This window comes from Typopeltis vanoorti, chromosome 12, assembly GCF_054136105.1.
Source record: "Typopeltis vanoorti isolate ZY-2024b chromosome 12, IOZ_Tvanoo_1.0, whole genome shotgun sequence".
Classification (NCBI taxonomy): domain Eukaryota; kingdom Metazoa; phylum Arthropoda; class Arachnida; order Uropygi; family Thelyphonidae; genus Typopeltis; species Typopeltis vanoorti.
In genome coordinates this window covers 78503017-78527974 of record NC_143560.1, presented here as the reverse complement: position 1 = coordinate 78527974, position 24958 = coordinate 78503017, and the positions used below count along the sequence as shown (strand labels likewise).

The window sequence follows — 24958 nt, the reverse complement described above, 5'->3', positions numbered from 1 at the left end:
TCCAGATAAGATAAGCGTTATTTTCAGTTATCGTTGATAAATTTACTTTAATATTGCGCAGTTTTGTTTGCCTTGCGTATCTTAGTGCGTCTGTTTGTGTGGTTTTGGTGTTTATAAATTATTATTTGATAAAATACGTTACTAGTAAGTATGGCTCCAGTACGAAGAAAAATGGCGACCAGTAATGATGGTTCGCCATCTTCTTTCAAGAACGGTAATGTAAATGAGATGATTCAGTGTACTATCTGTGAAATGTATGCTTTGCGGAGTGCGGTCGGAGTGTGGTTAGATGGTAATAAAGGAGTGAATGTGTGTAGAAAATGTAAGGAGAATGAGGAACTGAAGTGTATTTCGGATCGTGAGTGTGATATTTTTGTCAAACTTCAGAATGAAGAAAATAGGGATATGACAAGAAACGGCGAGGTTGTACCAGAAAATTGTGAGAGTGTGAATGTAGAAAGTGTGAATGATAGTATTAATGGTTTTACAGAGAATAAAAGAGATGAGATAGATGCATTGAACGAGATCGCATTGTTGAATGGTGCGATACAAAGGGCAAAACAGCAGCTAGAGCGTATGAGCAAAAGTCAACTGAATGAACCAACCAATAATAAAAAGTATGACAGGAAAAATAAGCGTATGAGTGTGAACATGAACAAAATGAAGGATAGAGTGCTGTATGGAGACTCGTTAGTACGAGGTGTGTTAGTAGAGGATTTGACAAAATCGTACCAACCTGGTGCGACCATAAAGGATGTAACTGAGTCTATTAGAGAGCAAAAGGAAAGGGTGAAAGAAATTATTGTTGTGGCAGGTACGAATGATTTGAAAGGAGATAAAATGGAAATGATAGAAGACCTGAATGAATTGTTTGAGGTAGCAAAAGAAAAGAGTGAGAGGGTTAGAATGATTAGTCTTTTGCCACGGTATGACAGTGAAATGTTTAAAAGGAGGGCCATAATTGCGAATGACTTTATGCGTGGGTTATGTATGACGAGTGGTGTGGAATTTGTGGACGTGTGGAGTGAGTTTGATGGGCGAAATGATCTATATAAGATGGATGGCTTGCATTTGAATGGTTATGGTGTAAGGAGACTTGAGAAAGTGTTGCTGAATGTAGTGGATGTGCAAATTCAGGGAAACTAGATTCGTTAAGGGGGGGGTAGATATACAGTCCTTAGGGAGGCAGTTGAATGTATGAATGAATATAATATGCCCGAGCGAATAAGGACAACAAATTAGAGTGGGATAGTTAATATAAGGCATCAAGGTAGGGTTGGAGCTAATGGGGGGTCTTAAATTCATGTACGCTAATACTAGGAGTATCAGGAACAAGAAGGAAGAGTTTTTTGGCCATGATTGGCACTTCCAGACCACAGGTTATTGGTATTAGTGAATCATGGCTGACTGTAGATGATATAGCTAGTGGGATTGAATGTGATGGGTATAGTGTGTTCAGGAATGACAGGGAGAATAAAATGGGGAGGGAGTATTGTTGATGATAGCTGATGAGCTACAGCCAAGGAGAATAGAAGTTGAATTGCAGGATAGAGAAAAGAGCACATTTGAGGCCATTTGGTGTGAGATTGTGGCTAGCAGAACTAAATATACAATTGGGTGCTGCTATAGACCAGGTGATGGAAAAGATGGTGGTGACAGTATGCACAAGCAAATGGAAAAAATGAGTGGAAGGGGGGTAATTATTATGGGAGATTTCAACTATGGTAACATTGATTGGAAGGAGGAGAGGACACACGGGAGGAAGGAATTGGATTTTATGCGGTTATTAAGGGATAACTATCTGCGACAGCATGTAATGGAAAATACTAGGGGTCAGAGAGTGCTTGACCTAGTAATTACATCTGAGGATTTGGCTGTAACAAATATGACCACATTGCCACCAATTGGTGAGAGTGATCATAGGGTCTTGACTTGGGAGGTGGCTAAAGGTGTGGAATTTTCAATTAAGACAGAGTACATGTGGAATTATCGGGCTGGAAAGTATGACAAGCTTAGGAGTTTGATTGGTTCAGTGCCATGGCATGTACAACTGCAAGGACTAGAAGTTGATAGTGCATGGGAGGCAGTTAAGAAGTGTTTGCATGAAGCAATGGCTGACTGTATCCTAGAGTCCGAATAATTAATCAAGTAGGGGTTAAATGGATGAATAACACCATTAAGCTTGAGTTGCAAAAAAAGAAACAACTATGGAAGGAAGTTAAGGAGAAAGGTGACTGGCAGGCACATGAACGGTATAAAGCGCAGGCCAGAAGGGTAACGAGTGTGGTAAGAAAAGCAAAAAAGGATTACGAAAGAACATTGGCCATGTAGGCTAAAGAGAATCCTAAACAGTTTTTTAGATATGTAGCAAGTAAAAGGAAAAATGTACATGGCAGAATAATTTTAAAGAATGCTGATGGTAGGGAGGTAACTGAATCAGTTGATATAGTTGAGTTACTGAGTGAGCACTTTGCAAGTATCATCCAGGTGGTGACATTGCAGAAACAAATAAACCAGTAGATTATACGGGAATTGCAGTGAATGAAGTGGAGGTGAGTAGTCTATTGCATAACCTCAATGTCAATACATTGAGGTTATGCAATCTGTGGGATTGGATGGTATGGCAGTTCATGTCGTGCGAGAAGCAGCTAAAGAATTGTCAGTACCCTTGACCATTTTGTTTAATTTGAGTCTCAGGTCTGGGTTAGTCCCGAGGGGGTGGAAAGAGGGGAAAATAGTTCCACTGCATAAAGGTGGTTCCAAGACTGCTGTTGTAAATTACCGACCGATTAGCATATCAGGAATCATTGTCAAGGTCTTAGAGAAATTAGTCAAGAAAAGAATACAGGATTGGATAGATGAAAATGGGATATTGTATGGGGGACAACATGGTTTTGTGAAGGGTAGATCATGCCTCAGTAACTTGCTCACGTTTTATAACACAGTGATAGTTGAACTGGAAAGAGGTAATGGGTTTACAGTGATACTACTGGACCTTGCCAAGGCCTTTAACAGGATACCACATGGAACCCTGATCAGTAAACTGGATCAGATGGGGATAGATATAGGGTTGGTAAGATGGATAGGAGGGTGGTTGAAGGAGAGATACCAGCGAGTGGTTTATGCAGGAATGGAGTCTAAAAGACGGCTTGTGACTAGTGGTGTGCCGCAGGGCTCTGTTCTTGGACCACTGCTTTTCAATTTGTTCATCAATGATATAGGAAAGGATTTGAGAGGAAGCGTTCACTTGTTTGCTGATGATGCAAAGTTGGGTAGAGCAATTGTGAGTGCACAGGATGTCAAAATTTTACAGGATGATTTGGATAGTTTGGAGGACTGGGCTAGGAAAAATGGATGTCAATTTAATGTGTCAAAGTGTAAGGTTATGCACTTTGGGGTGAAAAAAATAGCAGCAGTATATCGCATTGGTGGAACCATACTCCAGGAGATTGATGAGGCCAGGGATTTGGGAGTGTTGGTGGATAGGGAATTGAAGTTTAGGGGGGCACATTGCAAAAGTGGCTCAATCAGCTCATCAAATCACTTGGCTTCTGAAAAATACTTTAACATGCAGAGACAAACAAGTTGTTGTTCCTCTGTATTGAGCCTTGATAAGACCCCATCTGGACTACTGTGCCCAGTTATGGGCACCAGGGTTTCTTCGTGATGGGGAGGAAGTGGAGAGGATCCAGAGACTTTAGAAGATCGTCTAGAAGACGATAGAGGATCCAGAGACCAAGATGATAGAAGGTCTGTGGAATGAACCTTATGAGAATAGGTTGATGATTTGTGGGTTGCAGAGATTGGACGATAGGCGAAGGAGGAGTGATATGATTGAGACATTCAAATTACTGAAGGGTTTCTATAAGATTGATCCAGAAGATATTTTTGAAAATATGACTGGTGGTGGGAGGACTAGGGACCATGCATGGAAGCTGGGCAAGAACATGGTTGATAAGGGAGTTAGAGCTAGGTTTTTTACTTGGAGAGTGGTGAATGAGTGGAATAAGCTTCCAGAGTCTGTTGTGGGTGCTACGACTGTGAATGAGTTCAAGACAAGGTATGATAGATACTGTGTCAATGTCGAATAGTTGTTCTTGACATGATGTTAGGGCCTCCCTCGATGAGTCTGTCGACTCCTTGGAGTTGCCCGGAACAACAACAACAATAATAATAATAATTTATAGCGCATTTAGTTGTGCTGATTAAATAATGCATCTTCAGTGACTAAACATGAAATTCTTTTAAGCTACTTCAGATCAGATCTCCAAACAAGGTGGAGCTTACTGGATGATGAATATCATCTCCTAAAGTGACATTCACAAATATCTGTGTTGTTGTGGGATGTGAATATCATCTGCTAAAGTGACGGTAACATCATCTGTGCTGTTGTGGGATTTGAATCCAGTCTGTTGGTTGGAGGGAGCATTACGCGCTTGGCTCAGTCAGGCCCTACTGCTTGTTTGGCCAGGTGGACATTTATTAATATAATTCAGCATCAATTTTCACATATTCCAATGCCACCATTGTTTGCCATGTGGTCTACTTAAAAGGTATGCTGAGGTAAAGTAGGCAATTTTTTTTGTCCTACAATATTAAGTGATACATTTCAAGAGTGTTTTTATACTAATTTAAAAAATGTCTTATTTACATATCGTTGCAACCATCAAAGCTATAAAGCAATAAAGAATATTTACAGTTTTTATATTTTATTTTGGATCCATCAAGTACAGCTCGGTATCTTGTAGGCAAAACAGCCACACACACACACACACACACACTTACAGTAAACCAGTATTAGAAGTTACCTGTGTTTCTTTTCTTCTATATTTTGCATATTCTGGCTAGAGATGGTTTTAATATCTAGGTTATGCCATGTGAAATCATCCAATTAAAAATTAAATTGTGCTGCATCATTTATTTATTTATTTTATTTATTTTTTATTATTTTTTTGATATGAGTAAATTATTTGCTTGTGCTATCTTTCAGGTAGAATAAGATATTTTTTAGATTTTATTGGCATCATATTAATTATGGTGACCATTTATATTCATTGGATACACAGAATGTTTACAATTTCTGTGGGTTTTTAAAATTAATTGCAGCATATTTCCAAATCATTCAATTTCAGATTTTTGCTGTCATTTTAACATTCAAGGTAATGTTAAAGGGGAGAAAAAAAAAAAAATAGCAGCCACCTGTTTAGGTGTTCTGAGTTCTCTTTTTGCCCAATTTGTACTCTACCCTGCAGGTCATAGGTTGAATCCACATGTCTGACTTTTTTGTGTGGCATTCATGTAGTGGAATATGTATGCCCAAAATCACCTTGATTGAAACTTTTCTTCTATGAAAAAACTACCTCAAACTTTACAAAAAATTAAAAGCAGTTGATTTTGAAGCTCAAAAGACATGCAGAGAGCCAAAAAAAATTCAAAATTTTTATGAAAGAAAGAGATGTGCCCTTGATAGATGTCTATAAAGCAAAATAAGTTCCATTCTATTATTTTTTTTCCTTCAGCCTAGATGACTTTTTGAAATTGACGAAAACCACTTTTTTTTGTTATATTTTTCAGCGACTTAAAAAACATGCACCTTTCAAGACAATTTTTTTTTTTTGTTAGGATCATGAGTGATTTGTTTGACAGTAGCAAATGGGAGAGTAAAAAACAACCAAATGAATGCTTAAAAAAAAAAAAGAACCTGGCTAGCCACAAAGATGATTTTGGTGTATTCTCAAAGAGGTACTGTTTTTTTTTACCATGTAATAGTGATGGGGTGGGGGAGACCATTACACAGTGAGTGAGCTTGCAAAGGGATTAATTGAAAACCACGTATTGTCACAACAGACTTTGACTTTTGTTTTTTCATCACTACTAGTAAAAATTCCTTTTTTTGTGTCCAGTGAAAACATTGAACACACGAAAGCAAGATGCTTAAAAAAAATTGAAAAAAACAGAGAACATTGATAACACAAAAATGTGTCACAACTACATCCCGGTGAATGAGAAAAATGTTATTTACCATTATTCTGCTTCAGAGAGTTTTGAATTTTTTGCAGTCTTTAAGCATCTAAGGTTATTTCACCATGACTAAATGATTGTCTTCTGTGTTTATGATCATCATCATCATCATCATCATCATACGTATCAAGGATTTAGGCCTAACATGGCCTGTTCCGACCTTAGAAGTCATCGTTGAATCGTTTAAGAGGACGTCCTGGTTTTCTTTTTCCTAATGGCTTGTACTTTAAGGCTTGTTTTGGTAATCTTTCTGTTTTCATTCTTTGAACGTGTTCCATCCATTTATGTTTATATTTTTTAATTTTTTCTATTACTGGTTCTTTGTTTAATTCTTTCATAATATCTTCGTTTCTTTTGTGATCAAATAGGGTATATATACTTTGCAGTTTTTCTCATAAACTCCATTTCTGCTGTTGTTAATCTTTGTTTGTCTTTTCGTTTTATTGTACAGATTTCGCTGCCATACATTAAGACCGGTAAGGTTAATGTATTGTATACTTTTAGCCTGGTTTGTTTTTGAACTAGGTTTTGTTTAAATACAGAATTAATTACACCTGTTATTTTTAAATATTTTGCAATTTTTACGTTTATATCTTTTTCATTTTCATATGTGATCATACATCCAAGGTAGTTAAATGAATTCACCTGTTCTAAGATCTTGTTATCCATTACTATTTTAGTTCTTGCTGGATCTTGTCCTTTAAAGGCCATAGTTTTTGATTTTTCTGTTGATATTATCATACCATAATCTTTGGATATCTCATTTAGATTTAAAATAGCTTTTTGCAAGTTATCTTCAGAATTTGTAATTATTATTTGGTCGTCTGCAAAGAGGAGAGTGTTTAAGTTAACTGTAGGTGAAAGTTTAATTCCTTGGTGTAAATTTTTACTCCATTTTATTCCTCTCAGTGTTTAATTCCTTGGTGTAAATTTTTACTCCATTTTATTATTATTTCATTTAAGTAGATATTAAAAAGAATTGCTGAGAGGGGACATCCCTGTCGGACCCCTTGGTTTATCTCTCTTGTATATGATAGCTCGTGATTTAATCTTATTTGTATTTGATTATTTTCATATATACTTGTGATAGCTTTTAGGATATTATTTGGTATTTGTCTTTCTTTTAATATGTCAAATAATATGTTTCTTTTAACTTTGTCAAATGCTTTTTCAAAGTCAATAAATGCAATATGTGTTTCCAAATTATATTCTCTTCTTTTCTCTACTATTAATTTTAGGGAAAAGGCTGGGTCTATACATGATCGTCCTTTTCTAAATCCATTCTGTACCTCTAGAATAAAGTTTTCGGAATATTTCATTAGGTTGTTATTTAAGATTCTGCTATATATTTTGTAACAGGAATTTAGTATACTGATACCGCTATAGTTTTTAGGGTCATCTCTATTACCTTTCTTAAAGATAGGAATCACAATTGCTTTTTTCCATTCTATTAGGGGGATACCAGTTGAGTAAATTTTATTTAAAAATAGTAAGAGTCTTTTTTTGAATCTTGTTCCTGCGTATTTATATAGTTCTGAACCTAGCTTATCTTCTCCAGGTGATTTTCCGTTTCTTGTTTCTTTCAGGCTGATTTCTAATTCTTCTTCAGTTATTTCCTTTTCATTTTCGTTAATTGTTTGCCAGTTGTCTTTTTTAAAATATTTGTCTGTCCACAGTTCTGTGTAGTAATTTAGAAATTCTTCTAATTTTAATTCAGTGTTTAATTTTATGTTTTCTTTGGTATCTGCATTTAGGTGTTTCAAAATCTTATATACATTGGGTCTTATTTTATATAAATCATGTTCTAAATTAGAAACAAATTTATTCCATGATTCTCTGTCTTTTTCTGACTTCTCTTTTAGCTATGGCTCTTATTCTTTTATATTCTATTTCATCTTCTAATCTTTTACTGCTTAACCATTTGTGATAGGCTTCTTTATTCTTTTTAATTATTTCTTTGATTGTATCATCCCAGATCTTCAGTTTTTTTTCTTTTATTGAATTTTTTGGTCTTTCTTAAGCTTTCATTTGCTGCTGCATTTAGTATCGTTTTTATATTAAGCCATTCTATTTCTATTTCTTCATTTTGTTTTATTTTATCTAGATATTGGTTAATTCTTTGTTCATATAGCCATTGTACATTTGTGTCATTCAATAGTCTAATTTTATAAATAAATGTTTCAATTTTTCTTTCTGTTCTTGTTACTTGTAGCCATTTAGGTGGTAATCTTAATTTTATTTTAACAAGGAAGTGGTCACTGCTTATTTCATATCCTCTGTGAACTCTAACATGTAGTGAAAATTTTGATGTCTTTTCATTTAATATGAAGTAATCTAATATTGATTTCCATCCTCTTGCTGCCCAAGTATATTTATGTATGTCTTTATGTTTATAGAAGGAATTCATTATTTTTAGGTTATTATAAGCTACAAAGTCAATCAGTTTTTTACCATTTCTGTTTAGAGTGTGTTCTCCATGTATTCCTATATTATTATTAATTTTCGTGTTTCCAATTCTTGCATTTAAGTCTCCTGCTAAAATTATGTAGTCATTTTTATTTATTTTATTATATATGTTTTGTAGCTGATTATAAAAATCAATATTATCCTGTTCTCTTCCTTCTTCTGGGGCATATAAACCAATTATTGTTAAATAGCCTCTATCTATTTTTATTCTAGCTTCTATTATCCTTTCATTCCATAATTTATAATGTTTTAACTGTTTTGAAAGGGAGTTATGTATCCATATCATGACTCCTGCTTGTGCTCTTTGGTCTCTGTTGACTCCACTGTATATCACATTAAAATTTTCAGTTCTTATAGTTCCTTTTAATTTCTTTTTTGTTTCAGTGATTACTACTATTTTAAAATTTCTTTCATTTAGTAACTGGTCTAATTCTATTTCTTTATATGCTATTCCTCTTACATTCCAGTTTGCTATGTGTATTATATTTTGTTGTTTCCATTTTCGTTTTCCCTTTTCCATTCCAGGGTCATTTCCCATAGATTCAATCCGATTATCTTTTTCTGTCAGCTTACAAGTAGGATTATGTTTTCCATGTCAGGGGACTAGCCTGACGATGGAATAATTCAGTGGTAGGACTGCTACCTTAAGGCTTCTGAACTAGCCTTCTTCCGAATTTAAACCCATTGGAGGAATAGGGTATATTGAAGGGGAAAGAGTAGATTATAGAAGAAATATAGTAAGGTTTATAGAGAGGGCATAGTTGTAAGGCCAGAAATGAAAAGACCCCATGGCCCTCGAGTACTCTAATAGCATAAGGGTCATAAAGTAAGAAGAGTTGGCTGATAAGGCCGGAAAGATTAAAGTAAGTGGATCTTCCTCAAAGTAGAAGAAGGAGAGGATAGATCCAGCTAATGGTCCATGGGAGTGCTGCTTCCCTTACAATCAAGATGATTGCCCCTTATGGCCCTGTTGGTCCACAAGTTCTTATTCAGTATATTCGGACCACCCCACCATATATATATATATATATATATATATATATATATATATACACACACACACATGCACGCGCATGTACACACGCACACACATGGTGGGCTCCCCCTATCCGCCACCCAGGGGACACACTCTCTAGGGGTTACAGGGTCCCCTGAGAGCGCGTCCGTTAATATATTTATGTTGGTGCAATCGTTACTCTCTCACTGTCACCCTAACTATTTGATGAGTGAGAGAAAAGAATGTGCCCTGCAGAAATTTTGTGCTTGTGTTTTGGTGGATGCACTATGTATTGGTTCTTTAATTGTAACCTATAAATTTAGGATATATTAGAAAACAATAATGAAAGTCAATGCCATATTTGGTTGATATATTTGAACTACTGAAAGGTGTACATATGTGAATCATCATTAATAAGCCATGTGAGAATGGGAAATATAAAGAAAAGAGCAAACTTGAATAGAAATAATTTCATTACTGGCAAAAAAGTTATTAATAATTAACATTTGTGATATTTTAAGTGTGTTGCTGGGTGGAGCGAATAGCATGTAATCCTATAAATTCTAGGCATGCATAAGTGAATTTATGATGACATAATTTAAAAAAAAAAATTACGAGGAGAGGAAAAAAAAATTTGTTTGCGAAGTATAAATAACTAACCAATAATAAACAGCTGCTGTGCACATTTGGTAATTTAGTAAATTAACTATCTTCTTCTTTAGGATTCTGCAATTGAGCAGGTTCTTCTTTTAGTAGCAGAAACTTTCCTTCCACTCTCTTCTGTTGTGAGCCTTCTCTTTCAAGGTTGTGTACCTATCTCCATTGAGCATGTCATCTAGCATTGTTTTCCTTACTCTTCCTCTGGGTCTTTTTCCGCCTATTTTTCCTTCGATGACATCTCTGATAATTCCATTCCCTCTCAGAATATGTCGGATCCAGTTTCCCCTTGCTTCTTTTTATCCTGCTTAACAGACTTCTTTCTTCTTCTACTCTTTTTAAGACCTCTATTAGTTATTTTATCTGTCCATTTGATTTTTTTCATCCTTCTCCAAATCCACATCTCAAAGCTTTCCAAAATCTTAATTTCTTCTTTCTTCAATGTCCAAGTTTTAGATGCATAGAGGGCAACACTCCACACATAACATTTTATTAGTCTTTTCTTTAGGTTTCTATCCATTTTACTTCTGAATAAATTCCATTTTCTATTAAAGGCATCTCTTCCCATCGCTATTCTTGCTTTCATGTCACTTTTACATCTTCCATCACTGCTAATAACACTTCCTAGATATTTAAATGTCTTTACTTGATTCAATTTTTCCCCATTTATTCTGATATCCATATTTGCCTCTTTCCTTGGTATTTTCATCACCTTTGTTTAGGGTAGGGGAACAAGAGATGCGATTGGACTGTTAAGAATAGTAAGTGAAAGAAGTCTAGAAGTGAATAAAGAAGTTAACATCTGTTATATAGATTTTGAGAAAGCTTTTGACTATGTAAAATGGGATAAGATGGTGGAAGTAATGGAAAAGATTGGTATAGACAGAAGGCTAATTATCTCACTATATATGGGACAAACTGCCATGGTGAGAGACATATATGGTACAACAAAACCAGGTATCATTGGACGAGGAGTAAGACAAGGCTGTTCTCTGTCACCAATTTTGTTCAACATGTATTCCAAAGCAATGTTAAAAGAAGCACTGGAGAATTCGGAAGAAGGAATAAAGATTGGAGGTAGACAGATATTTGCAATAAGATACACAGATGATAAGGCGTTACTATCAAACACTGAAATAGGACTACAACATCTGTTGAACAGATTACTGGAATCCTGTATCAATTATGGAATGAAAATTAACATCAGAAAAACAAATTAACTATAGGGAGGAGCTAATCCAATGAACTACTAATGTTGATCAGGTAATTTATTCAGGTATGGCAGGAATACATGTTGGTTGATGGAACAGCAAATCATCTTGTAGAGTTGTGCTTGTTATGTGTACTGATAGGTGGGGGGGGCTGAAAAGTCTGATAAACACCTAAAACAAAAATGATATTAAAGCAACTGATATAACCACAAGAAAGAACATATCTTCAAACCCTTTAACCCTCATGTTTTATCAAATTGTAATACAGTGGTACTTCGACTTATGAACTGCTTGACATACGAACTTTTTTCATATCCCATTTTGACCTCTAGATACAAACCTAGAATCAAGATACAAACCGTGATGCTTTTCTTTTCAAATGAACTAAAGCCTGTTTTACATCATACTTTTTTGTAACTTTTTTCCCCTAGTACTAGAAATAGGCTTAATGCAGAGTGCAGCACCAGCATATACGTATGCATGTTTAGCTGAGTGTGCATTGAACCGTCACTAGTGTAACGATTGTTGTTACTACATCGTATTTATCTGAAGTATGATGCTGCTGCACATATTTGCTTTTTTGTGTATCTATTTCAGTATTTGTGTAAACAAACAATACACTTCGTGAAGATTTTTTTAGGTTTGTATTTATTATGTGTACTGTATGTATTTCTTTTTATAAGTGACGTGTTTTATTGTAGTTTGACATTTATTTTCTGAATAATCTACCAGATTAAGCGTCATTTCACTGATCAGCATATTATTTTCAACACGGGGCCAAAGAAAACTAAGAAGAGAAGAAGAAAATCGCAAATTAAGAAAGAAATTGTAGAAAAATATGAGAAAGGAGTCAGGCAAAGTGATCTGTGCAAGCAGTATGACCAAATTACCAAATATCAAAATCCACCATATCTACAATTGTCAAGAAAGCAGATTTTTATAAGGAACTGAATGTGGCCAAAGGAGTATATATCGTGTCATCTTGAAGAAATAAAGTTAATGAAGAAATGGAAACTTTACTACTCGTCTGGATTAATGACATGCAACTGAAAGGAGATAGTATCTCAAATGTATCTCAAAACATGATCTGTTTACAAGCCAATGACGGCCCGTGAAGTTTTAAGTGAGGATGCTGCCTATACAAAATTTAAAAAAAACATTATTTTTTTCCTAATCAGTAACCAATTTATTAATAAATAAATCTGTAGATTTTGGTTACTGATTAGGAAAAAAAGAATGATTTTTTTAAAATTTTGTATAGGCAGCACTCCCACTTAAAACTTCACGGACCACCACTGTTACAAGTTCAAACTATTTACAAAGACCTTTTGCAGAACTTGCCATCCCCTAGCAGTAGCAAAGACATAGGCAAAGAGTTTAAAGCTAGCAAAGGATGGTTTGAGAAATTCAAGAATATAACCAGTATCCATAGTGTTGTTAGACATGGAGAAGGTGCTAGTGCTGACAGAGAAGCCGCTGAAAGGTTTGTGAAGGAATTTCAGAAACTGATGGAGTCAGAAGGTTACAGACCAGAACAAGTTTTCAACTGCCATGAAATTGGGTTTTTCTGGAAGAAAATACCTAAGAGAAAGTTCATCACTAAGGAGGAAATGGCATTGCCAGGACACAAGCCAATGAAAGCCAGACTAACTTTGCTTTTTTGTGCCAATGCCAGTGATGACCTGAAGATAAAACCTTCTGTTGGTTTACCACTCTGAAAATCCTGGAGTCTTTAAAAAGCAGAAAGTTAACAGGCACAAACTCAGCGTTATGTGGAGAGGTAACAGCAGAGCTTGGGTAACCAGGAAATTCCTCTGTGATTTGGATGGCAGAGGTCTTTGCTCCCACAGTGAAACGGTATCTACAAGAAAAGAGTTACCTGAGAAAGTTCTTATAATGGACAATGCTCCAGCACGTCCACCACAGTTGGAAGAAGATTTGGATGAAGAATTTAATTTCATCAAAATTAAGTTCTTGCCTCCTAATACTACACCACTCTTACAACCAATGGATCAATGTGTTATTTCCAACTTCAAAAAGCTTTATACCAAAGCTCTTTTCCAAAGATGTTTCGAAGTTATCACCAATGCAGAATTAACCCTCAGGGAATTCTGGAAGAATCACTTCAATATTCGTCATTGTTTGCATCTTATTATTCAGGCATGGGAAGATTTTTAATGTTTCTGTGAGAACTCTAAAATCAGCCTGGAAAAAGTTATGACCCAACTGTGTCCAAGGAACTGCATTGGAAGGACCTGAAAGCAAAATCGACATTGTAGAGACAGTTGTCTCCCTGGGAAAGACCATGCATTTGGAAGTTGATGAAGCAGACTTAGAGGAGCTGGTAGAGGAGCACAATGTTGAGCTGACCACTGAAGGGCTACAGGAGTTAAGAAGAGAGCAGGAAAAAGAAAGGGATGAGGAGGAAAAGCAATTGTCTTCAGAGGACGAAGAAGACAGCAACAAAAAGGGAGCAATTCCAACAAGTGACGTAAAAAGAAAATCTTTCAGCACTGGGGCAAATTGCAAGAATGGTTAACAGGTGGCATCCAAATCAAGGCATTGTTTCTAGAGTCACCAATATCTTCAATGACAATTGTCATTAATCACTTTAAAAGGGTGTTAAGGAAACGACAGATTCAGTCAATGTTGGATAGGTTTTTTAAACCTCCCTCACCTAAGAAGCAACTAATGACAACAAATCAAACTCTTGAACCACAAAACCAGCCACAAGAAAATTGATTTTTTTTTACAATTTAATGGAAGATGATTTTCATACTAATCATGTAAAACCAAAGATTTCATAAATAAAAATTAATATGTAATGGTATACAAAATGTATATTTATAGTGTAAAAATGCTCCTCCATTTCTTTGCATTTTCTTCATTTAGTTGAGAATAGTTTTTTTTTTTTTTTTTTTTAATTTTTAAATCTGGGAATGGATTAATTGATTTTCCATAAGATATAATGGAAAATTGGGTTTCGCGAATTAAGTTCTTAATTTGAGATACCACTGTAATTTGTTCTTTCTTTTTCTTTTAGGATATATAAGATGTCAGAGGTTTTGAAGAAATTCAGAGACACAGAGATGTGGATCATCAAGTTTTTTGTGCTGCAAGAAAAGTTTACAACTCAGATTCACTTTAGGGGACTGTGCTCCAACAGTTGCCAGATGGGTTGCTGAGTTGTAAACTGAGTTGGTGGATAATAACCTCCAACTCATTCCCTGGACATCTTGAGACAGCAGATGCTCCCAGGTCAGGAAGATCTTCTACAGTGATCACATCTGAAAACATCGATGCAGTGCATGCCATGATCCTTGATGAGATGAATACCAGCCAAAAAACATTGCAAAGACTCTGAGGATATCCAGGGAATGAGTTGGGGGTTATTATCCACCAATGTCTGGATATGCAGAAGCTCTCAAAGTGGGTCCCCAAATGTTTGAATGCTGACCATAAGAGAGAACTTGTGCTGTCATCTCAAGGAATTTTGGATCATTCTGAGAAATCAGGTGCAAATTTTTTGGCTTGTATTGTGACTGTTAACCCTCTCATGCATGAAATATTCATTTATAAAAAATTATAATGGCATGATACAGTACCACTTAATCCTACAGTATCACCATGAATTCATTAATTTTGCTAAATTTATGTCCTGTATATGTAAAAAATGATGTCCTCATCTAAGGACATCATGCACTAACATCAACAGACTACAGACATATTTCTATGAAAATGACTTAGACCAAGGGATTTATTTTCATTGAAAGACATTACAAGTATGACAAAACAGATTATAAACAATTTATATTTTGCTGAAACACTGCATGAATGATCAAAATTTGGATTACTTAATACATCCAAAAAAGTAGAACAATTAGAATTTGCAGTAGAGCTATGTAAATCAAGAACAGTCTTATTCTCTTTGCCTCATTTTGTATGGAAAGACTGAAAACATTCTGGACAGATTGGAATCTCATGTCTACCACGGATGTATCTTGTTTTGCTCTTGCAGTGTACATCTCTACAACGATTGACATTAGCACCTGTTGTGACATTAGCATCTACAGGGCTCTCTCCATGAATATTTACTTGGTGTTTTCCTCTAAACTGTGGTTCAGTAGCAAAGGGATTATCTTTCTCACTAAACCACAATGGTTGTCTCTGCAATAGCATATGACCAGCAACAGCTATATTTTGCACATTAGCTGGACTTTGAACGTTGTGAGTCTGACCAATAGGGGAAGGACACTGAACATCACTGTCTTCACTTGAACTGTCACTCTCTGTAGGATCATTTTGTGGCTGCTGGTATGTAGGATCATCATCAGAATCACTCAGCTCCAAACTATCTTCAGATTCCTCCAACAGTTTTTCAATCTCCTCTTCAGTAAGTCTCTTGTGGTAATAGGCCTTTTTTATGCCTGATGGACCTGGCTTTTGGTTATCCATCTGTAAAAGAGATGATAATGCCAATTAACACACTTACTATTCATTTATGTTTGCAAAAATAAATAAAATTATAAAAATATTGTTCAAGAACTTTCTAACCTCAAACTATTTGCCGCATAGATTACCTTACAAACATATTGTCCTCATGTGAGGACAGGTTGTTTTCAAGTTTGTTTTATGAATATGATAATAAACATGAACAAATTAAATATTCACACTTCATCTACAAGGTATAACAATATATAAAAACATACTAACCTTTCCAGAAGACTCATAAAATCACCAAATTCAAATCAACAAAACAGCAGTTTTTCACTTCCTCCTTGATACCACCATGCACTGCAGAGAGAGAGAGAGAGAGAGAGATTGGTATTCCTGTAACTTGGTTGAAACGCCTGCCATTTGGTGTGGTTTCTGAGAGCACTTTGATCTCCCCAGATGAGGACTACATGCATACAGTAGCACTAAATTATGAATGAATAATTATTGAGGGAAAATATATGTATCCTCATATGAGGCCCTTATGCATGAGAGGGTTAATGAAACATGGCTTCATAACTATGAGCCAGAGACCAAAAACAGTCAGTGGAGTGGAGACGCAAAGATTCTTCACGGTAGTTCAAAGTAGTTCTGAATCCCAAAGTCAGTTAGTTCTTGCCATTGTCTTTTGGGATATGGATGGTGTAATCCTTACCAAGTTCCTCAAAAAAGGTGAAACTGTTACAGCAACAGTTTATTCAATAGGTCTGAAGGAATTGAAGAAGCAATTGAAGAAAAATATGCATGGGAAACTAAGCAGAGGCATATTGCTTTCGCAGGACAATGCACTTGCTAACACTACTCATGAAACCCAACAGACAATATACAACTTCAGCTTTCAATATCTACCTCACCCACCCTACTCACCAGACATGGTCCCATCTGACTATTTCCTATTTCCATATTTAAAAAACACTTGAAAAGAACAACATTTACCACAGATGATGAAGTCATATCTAGAGCTGAGGACTAGTTTGTGCAACAAGGGAAAGACTTTTTTCTAAGAGGATTGCAAATGATGCAGCATCATTAACAAGTGTATAACATTTCATGTGGAATGTGTAGAATAATGTGTAAGTTACATGGTTCTACCTCAATTCCTTCATTGTGATTATCACATTAACAGAACAAAAGAATTTTCTTTTGTTTACTGAGGATCAGTATACATATTACACAGTAATATAATACATAATTTTTGATCATCATCAGAATCTGGGAAGCATACATTTTAAGAATGGCAGCCCAACGGCCAAGACAACCCAATTTAGCCTACTGGGGGACACTGTTTAGGACTCTAGGCAAGATTTCTGTTGCCTTCATTCAGCCTCATTTGCTCAGTGTTAGTGCCTGCACGCACATATGCCAGCCTGGTTGGCCGAGTGGTTAGCATATCCTCTCTCCAGCCAAAAGGGTGCAGGTTCGAATTCCGCCATGGGCACGGATGTTTGTTTGTGAAAATACTAGTGGTGATGGTGGTCAGCAGTAGATGGCGTTGGTGTAGATGATGAAGGTAGTTGCGGCTGGTGAAGTGGTGGAGATGGAGAGTTGTAAAGTAGGTACCCTCCCTCAATGAGTCTTTGGACTCCCTGGAGGTGTTATGTAATAATAATAATAATAATATTGTTGTTTTTTGTGATCCCTGATGATGGCAAAGTAACATTGCTGAAATATAGGAAGATATTAATTAAAGTTTTTATAATTAATATTCTAGTATATGTTGTCATTTCCTGAAAAATTAAAAACTATGTATAATCAATGTATAAGTTTATCTACAAGAACAACAAGTAATTATTAAAAATATTACTATTACTATTATTACGGGCAACTCCAGGGAGTCATTGGACTCATCGAGGGAGGCCCCAAATCATATTCATCACAACTATTTGACATTCATACAGTATCTATCATACCTCGCCTTAAACTCATTCACTGTCACAGCATCCACCAGAGACTCAGGGAGCGCATTCCACTCATTCACTACTCTAAAAGTAAAGAACCCAGCTCTAACACCTTTACTAACCACACTTTTGTCCAGTTTCCATGGATGTCCCCTAGTCCTCCCACAACCAGCCCTGTTTTCAAAAATATCTTCTGAATTAATTTTATAGAAACCCTTCAGTAATTTGAATGTCTCAATCATATCTCCCCTCCTCCGCCTATCAACCAATTTTTGCAACCCACAAATCCTCAACCTGTTCTCATACGGTTCATTCCACAGACCTGCTATCATCTTGGTCACTCGCCTCTGGATCCTCTCCACCTCCTCCCCATCAAGAAGAAACCTAGGTGACCAAATCTGAGCACAGTAGTCTAGATGGGGTCTTATCAAGGTCTTATCAATATCATTAATTATATATCAAAACAATGACTTATCTGTAAGCAAATGTGTTCACACTGTCACTCCAGTACATGCTCCCTGGCAGTTTTTGTATAGTTAAGTCCTGAATATTGTAATTTTCTGTTGCATCAGTAGCACATCAAAAATATCCAGTTTTAAACAGTCTTAATTTCCATGTTCCAACTCAAATTTTTTGAGTCATTGCCAGTGTGAGTAGTACAGTTTGTAAACCTTGTTCCTGGTTTCATAACTCAGAGGTTTTTTACATTACACAAATAGTTCTGCCTATTGTAACACCCCCCCCCCCCCAACCTGGAGGATCATGATGTTTTAGTCTGGTCCCTACCCTTTGACCTGTCCAGCATGAGAGGCCCTACTAGTAACTGCATGACTGTCAGTATATCTCCCTGGGTCACTGGAATGTGCAAGCCTTCACCATGACAAGGTGGAGACACCATCAAAAGTATAAAATATATAATGAGTTCGCTTAATTAGATTACCTTATTTGTATTTTTTTTGTGAGCAATATCAGCAATTCTGAAAATAACTGAAAGTTAGTAAAAACTAACGAATTTATTGTTTGAAAGAAAAACTTATATTTTGAATATGTATGCTATACAGAACTATGATGGTAGCTCAGAACTGTTCTAAGCATGTGTGAAGATTATGCCTTGTTTATCAGGGGAAGAGAAAGTTACTAGAGTTAAACAGCTGAACACAGATATCAAGAGCAATGAGGGTTGCTGGAGGCAACTGAAGGAAACAGAAAGGGAAAAATAGAGAGACTGTGGTGATTTTAGTGAGAAGAGATGTCTTTTTAGTCTCATATGGAGGAATAAAGTTGAACAGGAACAGAAAGAGAAAGGAAATGAAATATGGTCCTAGGGAGAAAATACATCCGAGTGACCAAACATTTAAGTCAGCAAAGTAAGAACATTTTGCTATGGACCTTTGGAACATACTTCTGGATATCATCCCAGTATACAAGTATATCTCAAGCTCAACTGTAAGGACATTTATTGTTCTAAATGTTGAAGAGGAAAGTAAGTCAGTTTTAGATGAGTGCATTCTGTTGTTTCAAATTGAAGAGGTAAGACATTATATCTTTTTATTTTAGGAAGAGAGAGAAGAGAAAAAGGAAAATGCAGATGTCACGGGCAACTGGGCATCAGCCAACTAGAATATTTGGGCCACACCCAACTAGGTGAATGGACAGATGGGTGAGAGATAAACAACAGATGCCCCTTCCAATACATCTGGACAGTCCTATTATTTTGGACAGTCAATATACTGTAAAGTTCAAAAATCTAGGATTCAGAACCAATACAATCAAGATGACTGCAGTAACACTATGGATGTTGAATGCCATAGGACTGGCTTTTGCACATCTCAGTGATAATGTGGAAACATTTGAACTGTTGTTCAAATTAAGGAAAGAGTAGCAGGATGCTGAGAGTGTTATACTTCAGATTTAAACTGATCAAAGAAGAAACATAAGGAAGAACTTATGCAATGTAGGAAGAAATGAACTAATAAAGAATGTGGTTGCATGGTATCAAGAATTCGAATATAATAGTCAGCTTCTATTCTACATTTGGGGTATAATTTTGTTCCATCTTGATAACAAGGTTTAATTCATTTTATATGTTATTAATACTTTTTAAACTTGCACCTAAGCTGGACATTTTATAATTAAGTAATCTTCTTTTTATCATATAATATTTTAGTTCGTGCATGAGAAAGTCTTACTAAACTTAAATCTAACCAAGTTTAAGAATAACTTACTGAAATTTAAGAATAATTTTATCTTTTTTTCATCAGAATAATTTTATTTGTAATAGTATTTAGAAATTTGGACCTTATGGACATTTTGTAGTTACTTTATATTTTTTATCATATTTTATTTTTATGTGTAAGAAAGTCTTTTTAAACTTTGACCAACTGGATTTTCTCCCAGTAAAACTGTCACCCATTTGTTCCATCACCTTATTGGCCATCATCCAGTTGTCCTGTCATCCAATTGTCATCAAGCTGACTATTAAACAGTCCATTTGGCATGTTAAGAGTGTTAAACAGTGTAAGATACACATGAGGAATTCAATGTTTAGTGAGTGTTTTTTTACTAAAACCTCCAATCACCACATCCAGTGAATCAGAATTTTTTTTGATAACTGGTCATTCAGAGATAAACTAAGCTGAGAGTCTAAATGAGTAATTTATTGAAATATAATCCATATCTGAGCAATATAATTGGCCTATGTATTTTGTAATAGAGCTGTGTATAGTTTTCAGTGTATATTATTTTAATTAGTTTTTTGTCATTTAACTGATGTTGTTATTAAAGTATATTTTATTTATGTAAGTGAATCCTTTTCTGAAAGCTAGAAGATAAGTTATCTTTTGATTCTGTTATTTCTGAGTAACAAAAATTACATTATTATCTGGAAATGAATCAATTTTCCTTACCACTGAACACAAAAAGGGAACAATTAAATAAGCTCATAACAATAACAACAACAACAATAAAAAAATTAATAAAACAGGAAACTTCTGTACCTTTGAATGGCTATTAGAAAATTCATGGGTCAGTTATTCAATTTGAACTTAAATTTGTGATTTTTAGCATATGGTTTTAGTGTGTGTGTGTGTATATATATATATATATATATATATATATTCGCTTTTTCTATTTTTATCTTTTTATTTGCACAAACCCAACCTATACGAAATGTATGTATGTATGTACTGCACTGCACATCATACTACTGTAATGATAAGAAATACATTGACATGAAGAGATAAGGAGGTCATGGTGCCTCTGCATAAGATATTGGTCACATGGACTACCATGCTCAAATTTGTTGCCTAGTTTTCATTGTGATATGGAAATTAGAGAGGAGCCAGAGACAAATGACCAAAGTGATATTGGGACTGTAGTGTTGGTTATGCAGAGCAGCTGGGAGAATGTAGATTGCAGAGTTTGGTAGAGAGAAGAAAAGAGGTGATATGATAGAAACCTTCAAGTTAGTTGAGGAATTTTTACCAGAATAATACAGAAGGGATTATAAAAAGAGTGGAGGGTAGGATAGGAAGAATGGGCGGCCATCTCTGTAAATAGTGTAAAGATGTGAAAAAGGCTGTGAGAGTAGGGTTTTTTACATGGAGAGTGGTTGGTGAATGGAATGTGTTATAAATGCGGGGAGTTTAAATGATTTGAAGGTTCTGTATTAGAGGCATGTTGCTAGTTTAATGAATTACCCATGATGAGGCTGACTCTTTGGAGGTTGCTGTAATAATATTAATATATTTTTACTAGCTCATTTATAATGTTACTCAGTGAGCTTAGGCAAGTAAGTACTATGGGAGACCTTAAATGTGGGTACAAAGATTGGAGGGAGAAAGAGACGTGCAAGGAAGAAAAATGTAAAATAGAATATTTTAGAGATAATCTGGGATTTGAGAGTGGCAAATCTTGCAACAGTATCAGAGGATTTCTCCCTAAGCAGCTAGGAGCAGTATAGTGACATAAGCAACTACAAGATAAGGATGTTAACAGTGCACAAGAAATTATCATCTATTTGAGGAAGGCAGCATTAGATTGTATATTCATTAGGAAACCAAATTAGATGGAAGTAACTAATGGATGAGTGGCTTCATTCAGCAGCAGATGAAAAGAAACATATGCAAAAAGTTTGACTTGCATAGTAATTATGGAAGGCAAAATAGAGAGAAAATTATGAGAAGAAATTACTGAGCAGACAAAAGAAAATCTCAGAGAGTTTTTGCTATGTAGCAAGGTAAAGCAAAATGCTTATAGAATGGTAACTAATGAATGCAACAACTGACAGAAGCATAAGAAATATCAATTTGATTAACTGAGTAATAACTTTGCAAAGTGTATTATCCATGTGGAGATAATGCAGTGTCTGTCTGATAGCAGCTTATGTTAGATAGATGAACTTGAGGTGTATAGGATATTAAGAATCGGTGTGAATACAGCTATTGGATTGGATGGGATTTTGGTTTTTGATTTATGAGAAAGTGCAAGAGAATTGTCAGTATCCCTGACTAGGCTTTTGTTTCAGGTCTGATAGTGTTCCAAGGGTATGGAAAGAGGAAGAAGAGAGTTCCATAAAAGAGGCTCCAATACAGAGGTAGCAAATTCTAATATCTGATGTGTCTCAGTTAAGGCATTGGAAAAATTTGATAAAAACCAGAATTCAGAAATGGATGTATAGAAATATAATACTCCGTGTGTGTGTGTGTGTGTGTGTGTGTGTGTGTGTGTGTGTGTGTGTGTGTGTGTGTGTGTGTGTGTGTGTGTGTGTGTGTGTGTGTGTGTTGGAGAGGGGAAAGCACAGTTTTGTGAGGGGAGGTCTTACCTTAGTAATCTACTCACATTCTATAATAAAGTGACATTTGAGTTTCATAAACAAAATGTGCACATAAGGGACTCAACCTATCATTTGACAGATGAGAAAGAAGAAGAAAAACGCCTATGCCCACATTTTTGAATTTTGCAAAGGCATTTGACAGGATACTGCAATGGAAAGTGATTATAAATTGAAACAAATGGAAATGAATATGAAATGAAGCTTGTGACATTGTCGATGGCTTACATGTGGTGGTATTTTTTTATTATGTGATTTCTGAAAGAGGAAGAGATGAGCAGAACCTAAAAATCATAGTCCTGTTACCAAAATGATGCCAGTAAGTCATTTTTAATTATAGATAATCATAAAATCCCATCCCTGGAAGTTACGGAAGGAAACTGTGAGCAAGAGGGTGAGGAGTGGTTTCTTTGCATGGAGAGTGGTTGAACCATGGAATGCATTGCCTGATAGAGTGGTGAGAGTGAGAACGGTCAATGAGTTTAAGGAGTGGTATGATAGACTTTGTGTTTCCTAGAAGGGACCTCTGAGTCTTGATAGACTTTGTGTTTCCTAGGAAGGACCTCTCACAATGAGTCTTTTGACTCCATGGAGGCCTGAATAATAATAATAATAATAATAACTATTGTACAGCACATCTAATTTTAATCTTGTTGAATGTTATTAAAGCTTTTATTTTAATTTTTTTGCTTTCAGACGATCAGACTTGCAGATTGTCAGGGAAACTGATCCTGCCAAAAAAAAGACAGTACGCAATTTTAGGTAATGTGGTATTCACTTATGTGTATTTCAAAATATTGGATTAATAAGTTCTCTCAAAAAAAAATTATCTGCTGCCCATAGCATTAATGTACTATAGGTTTTACAACCTTTCATTAGTGAGAGTCACATAAAAAATAAAAAAAAAAATTGCATAGTAAATGTAAAATCAGTATATTTTCATCGTTCATTCTTTGTAATGAAAGCATCATCCAGTTTTCCCCCCTCTCTATCACTATAAATAATACCTGAAAAATGTTGACAGTATATTTTATTACAATCATGTAATGCACACATTTCTCTCTGCTGCTAAAATTAGATTAATAACCAAATCAACTGTCTGTATCTATGTTTTTCAACAATTTTGTTCGCACCTATGGTGTGATCACTGCAGACATACATCATGGCAAGTATGTGGAGGTTAATCATGATTAAAACTATTTGATTACTTGTATTATTTACTTGCATTGGAATAAAGATGTTCTTGTATTTAGAGCCTTCATTTTTAAAACTTTTCTTCTTCATATAATTCTGAGATCTAGAAGGATAAGGATCCTGTGAGTGAGTGAGAGAGAGGAGTTTCTTTACATAAAGAAGTCTCTCTCTCTCTCTCTCTCTCTCTCTCTCTCTCTATATATATATATATATATATATATATATATATTTTTATGAAAAAAATTGAATGACTAGAACTCGGTTCTAGTCATTCAATTTTTTTTCATAAAACTATGTATGTTAACCGAGTCAATGATCATTCTGTCATATATATATATATATATATAAAGCAAAGTCTGTGTTTGATGTTTGCTTATAACTCGAGAATGAATTGACAGATTTTAATGATTTCTTCACCAATAGATAGAGGATGTTCCAAGGCATTTATATGCATTTTCATCAATGTACACCTCCAGATTATCAAACAGTGATTCGTTTGTTTTTTTACCTCCCTCCACGGCTCGTACTGCAGCTTAACAATATCTGGCCACAAAATAGTGGCCAGATATAGTTAAATTTTTTAGATATTGTTAAATTCTATTGTTAGATATTGCAATAGACCAGATATTGTTAAATTCTGTTGTTAGATATTGTGACAGGCCAGATATTGTTAAATATTTTAGATATAGATGCAACAACTAAGAGTAAGTTCTATAAGTCACTCAACTCCTGCAGCAAGGTGTACGAGACTTAATAGACAGAGTGAAATTATTGAAGCTTCTTGGAATAATAAGGAGCGGTCTGCTTTCTCTTACAGTTGTAATATAAGATAATCCATTGATCCAACAATTGTGATCAGTGCTATGATTGTAGTATGTCAGCACTGTAAAGCATTTAAACACAGACATGAATCTTCTGCAATGTTGTTTGAATGGAAAGGTGAAACCAAATGAAGTCACAGCTCCTCCTGATCCATTATGAGACTTGAGTCAGTTGTCAAATCAGTGATAATAAGTGACAAAAGTGTTAAAGATTTACGTCTTCCGATACCAAACAGTCCTTTACCTCTAAATACAGATTTAATCCAGGAAACCTTATACAGTTTCACTGAACTTTGGGATTTATTAAGTCGGCATTAACAATCGCTAACTTCAGATCAGGCTGAAGTTTTTTACACAATGTTTTAACA

At 35.3% G+C, this 24958-nt stretch overlaps 1 protein-coding gene across 5 annotated transcripts in view; it reads left to right on the top strand.

Annotated features, from left to right (window-relative positions):
• LOC150100913 (protein NDRG3-like) overlaps nucleotides 1-24958 on the top strand; it is a 398002-nt gene that overhangs the window by 225620 nt on the left and 147424 nt on the right. For all 5 annotated transcript variants that reach the window (XM_090401073.1, XM_090401076.1, XM_090401074.1 and 2 more), the window contains one exon: nucleotides 23272-23337. In XM_090401073.1, coding sequence (XP_090257199.1) covers nucleotides 23272-23337 — 66 coding nt within the window. The remainder of the gene's footprint in view (nucleotides 1-23271; nucleotides 23338-24958) is intronic.